Raw genomic sequence first — 11,939 nt, forward strand, 5'->3', positions numbered from 1 at the left:
CTGCCATCCCATTGCTCATCGATTTGTTTGAGCGGGCACCAGTAACATCTCTCATTGAGAGACTTATTGTTACTGTTTTTGGCATATCCAATACGCACGGGTAGCTTGCCAGGCTCTCCGAGAGGGGTGGAAGAATCGAACAAGGGTCGGCCACGTGAAACACGGGTTTGGGGCCACACCCAGCAGCTCTCAGGGCTGAGCTTTGCGATTAGTACTCCAGTATTCCTGGCTCTGTGCTCAGGGGATCACTCACTCCTGGCAGGCTTGGGAGACCATATGGGGAGCCAGGGATTAAATCCAGGTCAGCCAAGCACAAGGTAACTGCCCTTTAGTCCAACTACACTGGACTAGAGCCCCGGGCCCCTCTGCCAGAGATTTTAAACATCCTCTTTCTGCCATGCAGAAAGTAAGTTAGCATATGCTATTTTCTAATGTTTTTTTCTGCTACTCACTAACTAAGCACATACTTCACAGGCTCTCCCTGGCTGGACATTCCCTTAGTGTGTAATGTGTGAGAGGCGAGTCTTCAGTCACTAACACCTGCACTTTCTATCAGAAAGAAATCTGAACTTTGATCAGATCAGCCCCAGCATCAGACGCACCCTGAGGCACACTCTGGCCTATCTGCTTGGCTCTGAGGTACCTACTGTCCCTGCGTCTTCCATACACTCGTCACTAGTCACTGTGGCCTGGGCTCTGAACTTTGCCTGCACCAGGGTTCCCCATGGACAGTCAGTGTCCTGCGATAAACCAGGAAAACATGGTCCTGAGAGTTCTGCCATTCCAGAGTATACTGATAGCTTCACTCTGGACGTTCCTGCCAAGGTGTGCTGGATGAGGTATTTGGATCGACTAAATCGAGCAGATGGCCCTCGGAATGTGGGCGGGCTGTACTCCATCTGCTGGAGGCCAGACAAGAAGAAAAAGACTGTCTCTGAGTCAGAGAAGCAATTCTCAGCACAGTGCCTTTGGGTTTGGTCTGTTCCGTCTCCTCTTCCTGCCTGCTTAGTCTTAAAATTGGGACTGAGGCTCTCTCTGGGCCTCCAACTTTGGTTGGTTCTGCTTCTCCAGGGAACCCTCGCTCAAGCCATCTAACCAAGCTTCTCAGATACCCAGGTACTAATAGGCTGTCATGTGTCTCGGGTGTCCACAGTTTCTATCTGTTCATCAGAACCTTAATCACCCGGACATCTGGCCGGGCAGGTGGAAGCGGAAGTGGGCCGGGGCGCTCCATCTCCCAGGCTCATCTCCCAGCCCGTGCCCAGCTCATCAGTCACCATCCCTACTTTCCACAATCCCAGCACCTTCAACCCACCCTTCTCCTGTTGCTCCCAGCAGGCCCTGCAACCTCCATGCAGAACCCAGACAATGGTCTGTGCCCCACCTCAGCCACCTGACCCTCTGCACCAGCCCCTGCTCAGGCCCCAAAGCTTCTCCCACACCCCAGTTCTCACAAGCAGCAGCTTCTTGGAGTGCGGCTGGGCCCCGCCAGCAGCACTCGTGCTCCCTGGAGAGTCAGGACTTCCTTGCTGCTGCCCAATCAGCAGCCTCTGGCACGGATACCAGCGGGGAGGTGGCTCATACTCCTCGGGGCCGGCCCTCTCTGCCCCATGCACCGCACGCAGCCGTCCATCAGACCAGCTGACTTACGTGTTGTGTTGATTTTTCTTCTCATGTCAATGATGAGGAAACCTAGGTACAAAGAAATTATTCGGCCCGCCCACCACCGCTCAGCTATTAAGCATGGGAAAAAGATCCCAAATCCAGTGCTCCGAGGCTCCCGTGGCTAAATGCAGAGGACTCCCCATAGCCTGCAGATGCAGGGAGTGAAGATTTCTGAATTCCTGCCTTCTCCCAAATTCTGTCCAAAGGGATGGGGAGTGGCCGTGACCCAGGGCCCAATCAAACCCAAGACATCACCTGGGCTGGCCCTGGGACAAGACAGGACAGGATAGACACATCTGCTTCTTGGTGACACTCTGTGATTCGTCTACCCATTCTATGGCCTGTGACTGATGTTACCAATATCTGAAGAGCCCTTGGCAGCAAAAAGCTTCCCCGCCCCTACATGAAATCCATCCATTTGGCCTGGGCAGACATCCAGGAAGCCTTTACTCCTTGCTCTCGTCTGCTCACAGAGAAACATCACTGACCCAGCAAGAAGTCAAGTCCGTCCTGAACACGGCACCCACCGACAACTCTACTTCCCCAAGCTGTCAGTCCCTCTGTGCCTACTTTAGCGCCATCCCCTAAGGTGTACATTGTCCATCTTTTCTTTGCCTCAGGTCCCTGTCCAATCCTACCCAAGTACATTACCCAACTTCTCTAGATCATGGCTTCTTAAACTGTGAGGTCAGATAACCAAATATGCAGGTCAAATAACTTTTACAAACTTTGCTTTAAAATAACTTTATGATTTTTGTTTGGTTTTGTTTTGGGATCACATCAGGCGATGTTCAGAAGTTACTCCTCGCTCTGCACTCAGGAATTACTCCAGGCAGTGCTCAGGGGACCATATAGGGTGTTGGGGATCAAACCTGGGTTGGCCTCGTGCAAGGCAAATGCCTACCTGCTGTGCTATCACTCCAGTCCCAATAACTTTATGTTTTTTAAAAAACTGTTTGATCTCATTTACATACCCAGAATTGCATAAACACTTCCTGGGCAAAAAAAGAGCATAGGGGCGCTGGAGAAATAGTACAGCATATGGGCACCTGCCCTGCATGTGACCGGCCGGTCTGACCCCAGGACCGCACCACTAGGAGTGAATCCCTTAGCACAGAGCTGCAGTGAGAACCACCAGGAGAGGCCAACCCCCCCACCCCGCCCAGCCCCCACCCCCTTAGAAGATGCAAGCAGAGTTTCAGAAATTCCGAAAAGTAGGTGACCTGATTACTGTGTTGTCTGGGGCAGGAGGGGGATGGGGGTGGGGCATTAGGCCACAGCCAGCAGTGCTCAGGGGCCGCTCCTAGTCCTGAGCTCAGGGACCTTGTGGTACGAGAGAGCAAGTCTGGGTCAGCAGCCTGCAGGACAAGCGCCTTATCCCCTGTACTATCACTTCAGCCCTGCTTTGAAAGACACAGCTCTGGGTGATGGTGCAGCAGGAAAAGTGCTTGCCTCACACGCAGCTTGCCCGCCCTGCCACGAGAGAACCAGGAGTAAGGAGTAAGCCCTGTGCACTACTGTAGCCCCGAGACACACACACACACACACATGCACGCACGCACACACATGCACACACACACACATACATGCACATACACATGCACATGCACACACGCACACACACATGCACACATATACACACATGCACACGCACACACGCACATACGCAAGCACACACATGCACCTACGTACACACACGCACGCACATGCACATACATGCACACACGCACAAGTGCACATACACACGCACACACGCATACACATACACACATGTGCATGAGCACATACACACGCACACACATGCACACACGCATGTGCACGCATGCACACGCAAAAACACAATCATGCCCACACACACACACAACACTACAACTCAGGTGTGACTCCTAAAGAAGCTGTGCACAGTCTCTCCTCACATATCCTCCAGAGGAGGTTTCTGACCAGAGCAGCCGCGGGGTGGGGGAGGAGGCCTGGCCCTGGGGGCTAGGAGCCCAGCAGTGGTCACAGAAGCCTGACATGGCTTCACTCCAGGAAACGAGCTGGCTGAACCCAGAGCCCTCTCTCAGGGGGAGACGGGAGACACGAGCCAGACTGGCTGGAGGGTCAGGCACAATGGATGGGTCTGGGAGCCCAGAGGAAGTCTGGGTTCAAAACTCTTTCCTTCTCTCCTCCCCGTCTTCGGCTCCCAGCCTTGGAGCTCAGGGGCAATCTCCCATCTTCCCCGCACAGCCCTGAGACCCCAGCCCGCTGGCTCTGCGCCCCGTCAGGCCAGTCATTTGAACTACTGAGCACTCCAGAAAGCAAATATCACCAAGCACAAAGGCCCATTCACTGTGCGGTGTCTGCTGGGAGACACCCACCCCAGCCCCAGGAGAGAGCCAGGTGGAATTTCACTGGCTGGGGAGGATGCCCTCCTGGGCCCGGGGGTCACGGGAGTGCCCCGGCTTCAGAGGCCACACAGGCCGCTCCAACACGGCAGCTGCTTCTCTGGGCCTACCAATGTCTCCGAGGAGTCCTGCCTTGGTGAGGATTTAAATGTTGGGTCCAGAGCGTTTTTTGTTTTTGGGCCACACCCGGCGGTTCTCAGAGCTCACTCCTGGCTCTGTGCTCAGGGATCACTCTTGGTGGGGTTCGGGGGACCATATGGGGTGCTGGGAATTGAATCCAAGTGCGCCACCTACTGGGCAGGGCCTTACCTGCTACACTATGTCTGTGGCCCCCAGAGGGTTTAAATGCAAGGTGGTCTTTGGCTACCCTTGGTGGCTAAGTGGAAGTGGAATGCCTGCCCTTGGGGCACCGAGATAAAGGCAATGAAGGTGGAAAAGGGTGGAATCGCCTCTTCCCTTCCTCCCACAGCCTCGTGCAGAGGCCAGAGAGCACGCCGTCTTTCCGGGGACCCTGACTTCTGGGAATCATTCAAAGCACAGCCAGGAACTTGCTCTGGGGCCGCCTGGTGCTGGAGCGCTCGGGGTAGCCCGGCCAGTCTGGGCCCTTCCCTGTCCAGGACAGCACCCACCAGGCCTTCTGCAGGCCACGGCCTTTCAATTGGCCTCTCTCCTGAAGCCGGATCTCAACTCCACCCCTCCTCTCTGAAGCCCAGGGCCACGCCAGGGGAGCGTGTCCCCTGAGGAACCTCACCTTCCACCTCCAAACCTGTCCCTCCCACAGTCTCACCGCGGGAAGAGGCAGGTCCCTTCAACCAGTTTTTCAGGCCCAAACCCTTGAAGGAATCCTTCCTCACACCCTGCTTCCAAACCCAGGAAAACCTGGCACCTCAGCGTCTGAAGGACGGGGACTCTTCTCCCCTCAGCCCTGCCCGCCCGGCAACCCCAGCCGGCTTCTCCCCGCATCTGCCTTCACAGCTTCCTATCAGATCATCTGTCTGGTCCTCCTGGCAGGGGCCCCACACCGCAGCCAGGGTGAGGGCTCCTATCTCCCGCTGGGCCCCACCCAGGGCTCTGCCCAAAACCTCAAGTCACACTCAGGCCAAAGTTCTTTTCAGAGCTGCTCAACAAATATTTGGTGACGGGATGAGAATCAGCAGACCGAGTCCAGGCTTTGCACGCAAGAGCCCCGGGTTCTATCCCTGCAACACACAATTCCCTGAGCACTGCCTGGTGTCTCCCTCCCCCCTCGGGAAAAAAAAAAAGACAGCAATAAAAAGGGGGAGTCGGGAGCCGAGGAGTACAGAGAAGGCGCTGAGGCCCAAGAGAGTTGCAGAGGAGGCGGACAGACGAAGGCCGCAGTGAATTCCCACCTCCCACTCGTCCGAGAGGCCAAAATGGAAATGGTCAGCGAGCAGCAGGCCAGCTCAGGTTGGGACATTCGCTCCAGGAAACCACGGCAGAAGCCCAGCCTGATGACACGATAATTCAACTCCAATTATTCACACATGCCCAGTAGAAATGCAAACACACCATCAAAAGGCTCAGGCAAGGGGCCAGCGCAGACGGCAGAGCACGGGTCCTGCACATGCCTGGCCGGGCCCAATCACCAGCACCGCCAGAAGTGACCCTGAGCACAGGGGCAGGATGCAGCAGAGCCCCGAGCACAGCTGGGTGTGGCCCAACCCCTGCCCTCTCCCCCTGAAAAATCCAGGCAAGAAGGTTCAAAGCAATATTATTCAGAATAATTCCAATTAGCCAGTTTCCTCAAAAGTGGAATGAGGGGCCGGAGCGATAGCACAGCGGGTAGGGTGTTTGCCTTGCACGCGGCCGACCCGGGTTCGATCCCCGGCATCCCATATGGTCCCCCAAGCATCGCCAGGAGTAATTCCTGAGTGCAAAGCCAGGAGTAACCCCTGAGCATCGCTGGGTGTGACCCAAAAAGCAAAAAAAAAAAAATTAAGAAAGTGGAATGAGGGGGAAAAAAAATCACATAACCCTCAGTATCACATTATGTGCAGCGGTTCATGAAAGGCAGGTGCCAGACCCAGAGACTCAGTACCAGCTGTGAATTTTGGAGAAAGACAAAATTTAAACCCCACTCTAGGTCAGGAGGATCAAATTGTGGGCTGGGTTTTGACTTGCTGTCACAAGAGTTCGGGGGCTTTTAGATAAAGTAAAAAGGGCGGGCGGAATCCTCGATAGCAAATGACCCAAGGGCTTGATCATACTGGTGGGAGTATGGAGACACAGCATGGGGTAAGGCATTTATCTTGCATGCAGACACCCCAAGTTTGATCCCCAACATCATATATGGTTCCCTGAGCACCACTAGGAGCGCTCCCTGAGTACAGAGGTCCTGTGTGGGGCCTCCCCCAAACTAAGCCCTACAGTAAAGCAGGAAATACACAGAAAACTAAACAAAGGGGGAGGAGGGGAGAGGAGGGGGACTGAGCCTTTTTGTTGTTTAAACGTTAAAGAGAGCACAAGTTGTAAAAGTACAAAACCCTACTGCCTGGGTCACCCTCGAGTGATGAGCTGCATGGGCATCAGGGTGGAAAGCCGGGGCCCCGGGGTGCCAGACAAGGACTAGAGACATGTGACATGATACGGCCTCTAGAACTACCACTTAGAAAATGAATGGACAGTCGGAGAACAGTCACCTCCACAGGGGAGAGGCAGGAGGACATGGGGCGGGACTCTGCTTTCTGGACAAAACTCCTTTAAGTAATGTTTTCTTTTATTTTACTTTCTTTCTTTTTTTTTTTCTTTTTGGGTCACACCTGGCGATGCACAGGGGTTACTCCTGGCTCTGCACTCAGAAATTACTCCTGGCGGTGCTCAGAATTACTCCTGGCGGTGCTCAGGGGACCATATGGGATGCTGGGAATTGAACCCGGGTCGGCTGCATGCAAGGCTAATGCCCTACCTGCTATGCTATCACTCCAGCCTCTGTTTTATTTTATTTTTTGGTTTTCTTGGGGCAGAGGGGTGGGCAGGGGGGAAACACCTGGCTATGCTCAAGGCTTACTTCTGGCTCTGCACTCAGAGATCATCCATGGCGGCGCTCAAGGGACCTTATGGGGCGCTGGGGACAGAACCTAGGTTGGCGATGTGCAAGGCACGCGCCTTAGCTGCTCTGGTCCCACATTTTATCAAGTGAGTTTCTTTTGTGTGCACAGCTGCACATTGAAAGCAACACCCTGCTGCAAGCGAGCGAGCCACAGCTGGGAACGCACCAACTGTGTCGGGGAACGGCAGAATGAGACTCAGCTGCCGCAGAAAGATGGAGGAATGGCCTGTGTACGGGTCTCTGGAGGCTGGGCACAAGCCTGCAGGGACAGTGGGGTTTGTGGAGAGCACAGACGAGGGCAGGAAACATCACGTGTGTTCTGAAAATGCCCTCAGAGGGCCCCATCTTATAGGCAGGTGCACGCAGAAGCCCCCGCCTTCCAAGACTGGGTCACGGGAGGGATGACCTGCAAAGCCGACCGGACAGGTGAGTGGCCAAGAGAACTGCAGGGTAAGCCCTGAGACCCTGTTGCCAGTGCAGAGAGAGGAATTCCTGGGAACTCGAAAGAAGCTGAGCTTCTGCCAGGCCTCCTAGTGAAGTCTCTGTAGGGTCGCACATGCACCTCCTTTTCAGCTTTGCCAAATCCATCTTTCTGACAGCAGTTACAATGACTTTCCACCCTCCATCATATTTTCCGTGAGGTACACTGGAGTAGGCATAGGTATTTCTGGCTTAAAGCAAAGTGGGGCAGAGATAAATTAATTTGGGGTTTAATGAGATTTTTCTGTGGGGCTGACAGTCACATGTGTCCCCCAGTTGTCAGTGCCCTGAGCAGGAAGGCCTCCCAGAATGCTGCTACGTCACTGACCTGGCCTTGTGCGACATACCAGCAGGATCAGAAGCAGAAGTGGGATCATGGAATGAGACAAAGCTTCAAAAGACAGAGCCAGAATGCTGATCCCAACACATCTTCCAAGATATAAAGGAAAATGACTGGTATTTCCAACCATGAATCCTAAAAATTCACATTCTCTTTCTTAATGACAAGTTTGAATCCTAGAGAAAAACCCTCCAAAAATATGAGGACAAGCAGCCTTACTGGAGCAAAGCCCAGATATTAACCTTTCTACTCTCGTCATAGAAAACCCAGCATGGTACTGAGGACTGAGAGCCTCAAGCACACACAGAGTCTGTGCCCCGTCCCTGTGCTATCATCCACCTCTACACACTTGGATTACCTGTGGGGTCCACCCCAGGAGCTCCTTGAGATATGTTCTACCCCTTGAGTACCATCCTGGGGCCCAGGATTTCTCTTAGTTTAAATATTTCTTGTAACTAATTTTGTGGCCTGGAGCGAAAGCACAGTGGGTAGGATCTTTGCATACGGCCAACCTGGGTTTGATTTCTCCACCCTTCTCGAAGAGCCCAGCAAGCTACCTACTGAGAGTATCCCGCCCGCATGGCAGAGCCTGGCAAGCTACCCGTGGTGTATTCAATATGCCAAAAACAGTAACAACAAGTCTCACAATGGAGACGTTACTGGTGCCCGCTCCAGCAAATTGATGAGCAACAGGATGACAGTGATACTTTTATTGCACTTGAAAGATGAGAAGCACCCATTTCAGTGAACAGTGAAATGTTCACTGTGCAGCCTATGATCAGAACTGGAACTGGGATGGAAAAGATGAAGCCAGGAGATGGTGAGGAGAGGCAGGCAGAGAGGACAGCCCCTCTGTGGGCCTGAGGCTCAGTGTGGGCAGAGCACGGAGATGCAAATTGTTTGGGGCTTCCCTGACCCCCTGCCAACTCCCAGGAAACCTAGGGGAACAGACCTTTGTCTTCCGGGAGCTCCCCACCCACCCACCTACCCACGTTTGCAGTCCTTCAGTCTCAGGTGAGAAGAGCTAAAGAAATAAGGCAGCACAGGGCCAGAGTGGTAACACAGTGGGTAGGCGTTTGCCTTGCAAGAAGCTGACCGGGGTTCGATTCCCAGCATCCCATAATATGGTCCCCTGAGCACCGCCAGGGGTAATTCCTGAGTGCAGAGCCAGGAGTAAACCCTGTGTATTGCTGAGTGTGACCCCCCCAAAAAAGAAAAAAAAAAAGCAGCACAACCCTAACTACTGGTGAGCAGAAGGTATGTGGGCCTGGAGGCCAGAGTAATCTTGGCTCAGCGGCACTCAGAAGGGGTCACCACCAGCTCCCTTCTCGCTCTCCCTAGCTCTCTTAGGGCGCCCCAGTCTGCACCCCTCGCTGTAAGAACATAAGACAATCTGCTCTTCATCGCACAGGTTACGGCGACTTTGTGTCTGTCCCCATCACAGACCAGCGGGCGGCCCAGGGCTTTCTCCCCGACTGCCAGGCGGGCAGGAAGCGTCAGCATAATGCCCGAGACGGGGCCCGGGCTCCCTGACCAGACTCCTAATGGCAGAGTCTTATTTCATCCCTGCCCTGCTCTTAAAAAACAGAAAAGAAAGAACAAAATAGAAAAAACTCTGTTGTTGACAAGTTGCTGTGCCACATCTCAAGTTCTGTGGGGGCATATCTGTTAAAATAAGATTAAACTTCCTTAGAAAAGCTGTGTTGTTGGGCCTTTTTGGTTTTTGGTTTTCCCAAGGAAAACCAACTTTGAAGTCACACAAACCTGTAGCTCTCAGGGGCTCGCAGTGGCAGAGCAGGAACCCTAAACTGGCTCCTCCTCGGGGCAGAAGCTGTGACTAAACGCCCTGATGTGTTCACCCTGGAAAGGAAGTGAGGGGCCCCAGGGGAGGCGGGAAAGGGGCAGGAGGAGGCTAGGCAGCCGGTCCTGAAGCAGGGCTGGGGGTCCTCTCTCCCTCCCGCAGGAGGAAAGCGGGTAGAAGCCAGGCATTTCCGACAAGGCTAAGGCTGGGGTCCCTGAAAACCACCTTACAAAACCGGCCCCCTGGAAAGTCGTGTTTACAGCCGGACTGGGGGATTTTGTAGTGTCCCCTCAAATGTACGGAAGTTCAGAGCCTGATTGGAACATCAAGGAGAAACGGGTGCACACCGCGGCCCACACTCCCACTGGGGCTCAGGGGACCATACGGGGTGCTGGCCTTTGTGCACGGCCAGCGTCCTACCTGCTGTCCTGCGGCTACAGCCCCGGCGCCCATCTAGGGGACCTGCAGAGCCATTTTCAGACACCTGCAGCAGAAAACGCCGCTTGGCTCCAGCCAGAAAGCCCAGCGGTCCCCACCGCCCTCCTGTCTTCGGCCTCCGGAACAGCAGAACACTCCCAAGGACCCTGATGTGCAAAGCAGGGCTCAGGGGTCCACAAGCCCCTGACTGGCTCCCAGTGCTCACGCACAAGGCCAGCCCGGCTGCAGCGCCGCTGGAAAGACGGGGGCTCGTGACGCGGGGCCGGAGGGCGCTGCGGGTCAAGCTAAGCGGAGCCTCACGGGCTCGGCAAGGACGAGCACACCCCGCTTGCTCAGCACGCGGCCCCACGTCCCGGCCCCCGGGTCCCGGCGCTCCCCAGGCCCGCTCAGGGGCGGTCGGGGTCGCGCCCGGGCACCCGGCGGCCCGCGGTGGGCGTCCCCACCCCGCGCCGCTCACCTGTCCGGCCCGCAGCGCCAGCTGCACGGCCGCCTGGAAACACGCCTCCCAGGGGCCCGCGGCCACCGCGCCCGAGCCGCTCCGCTTCATCGCCGCCCAGCCGGCCACAGCCGCGCCGCGGGAAGGGCTAGTGGCCAGCACCCCGCCCGGCCCGCCCCGCCCCGCCCCTCCCACCGGGCCGGCTCCGCCCCGCCCCCGCCCCCGCGCGAGGCCGCCTCGCCTCCGAGCGCCCGCCGGGCCCCGCCCCCAGCGTCAGCCCCGCCCCTCCAGCTCACTCTCTCAGCTTCCCGCCCCGCCGGGCCCCGCCCTCAGTCCCCTCCCCCAGCGTCAGCCCCGCCCCTCCGCCCCGCACGCGCTGCATCCCGCACCTCCAGACCCCGCCCCGGCCCGGCCCCGTCCCTCCGCGACGCTTGCTCGGAACCCGCACCTCCAGACCCCGCCCCAGCCCCGCCCCCAGAGTCAGCCCCGCCCCTCCGCGTCGCTCGTTTTGCATCCCGCCCCGCCCTCAGTCCTGCCCCCAGCATCAGCCCCGCCCCTCTACGCCCCTCGTACTGCTTACAGCCCCGCCCACAGCCTCAGCCCCGCCCCTCCAGGCCGCTCTCTGCTTCCCGCCCCTCCAGCCCCGCCTTCAGTCCCTCCCCCAGCGCCAGCCCCGCCCCTCCATCACACACACACACACACACACACACACACACACACACACACACACACACACACACACACACACACACACACACACACACACACACACACACACACACACACACACACACACACACACACACACACACACACACACACACACACACACACACACACACACACACACACACACACACACACACACACACACACACACACACACACACACACACACACACACACACACACACACACACACACACACACACACACACACACACACACACACACACACACACACACACACACACACACACACACACCCCCCCCCGCGCACCGCGTTCTGTCTCGTAGGGACAGTCTTGCTGGGCCGTGGGGGGACTGGCACCTGGGAGCCGGGCAGTGGGCGTTGCTGTACCGGATGCACAGTGAGGGCGGGCGCTTCCATTCAGCTGGGGCCGCCTAGGACAGGGCCCCCGGCCCGCGCGCGCGCGCGTGGTCCGAGGGGCGGCCAAGTGCTAAAGCAGCTTCTTTCAACGCCTAGCCACGGCTGCGGAGCGCGCAGAGCGCCTCTTCTCCGAATGTTCGGGTGCTAACTGGGAGCTTTCATGCAGGCTAAGTAGCAAACATCAGGGTGACAGTCGCTGGGTCTCATAAAC

General features: G+C 56.4%; 1 protein-coding gene across 2 annotated transcripts in view; it reads right to left on the reverse strand.

The window, feature by feature from the left end:
- The window catches only part of IMPA2 (inositol monophosphatase 2), a 45,947-nt gene extending 35,149 nt beyond the window's left edge, over positions 1-10,798 (reverse strand). Inside the window, exons 1-2 of one of the 2 annotated variants that reach the window (XM_055127658.1) lie at positions 10,639-10,747; positions 10,164-10,227 (exon numbers count right to left, since the gene is read on the reverse strand). In XM_055127658.1, coding sequence (XP_054983633.1) covers positions 10,164-10,196 — 33 coding nt within the window. In that variant the 5' untranslated portion in view covers positions 10,197-10,227; positions 10,639-10,747. Of the gene's footprint in view, positions 1-10,163; positions 10,228-10,638 lie in introns of both variants that reach the window. The other variant, XM_055127657.1, reaches the window with a different exon arrangement.
- Positions 10,799-11,939: the final 1,141 nt, after the last annotated feature.

This window comes from Sorex araneus, chromosome 2 (assembly GCF_027595985.1).
Source record: "Sorex araneus isolate mSorAra2 chromosome 2, mSorAra2.pri, whole genome shotgun sequence".
NCBI lineage: Eukaryota > Metazoa > Chordata > Mammalia > Eulipotyphla > Soricidae > Sorex > Sorex araneus.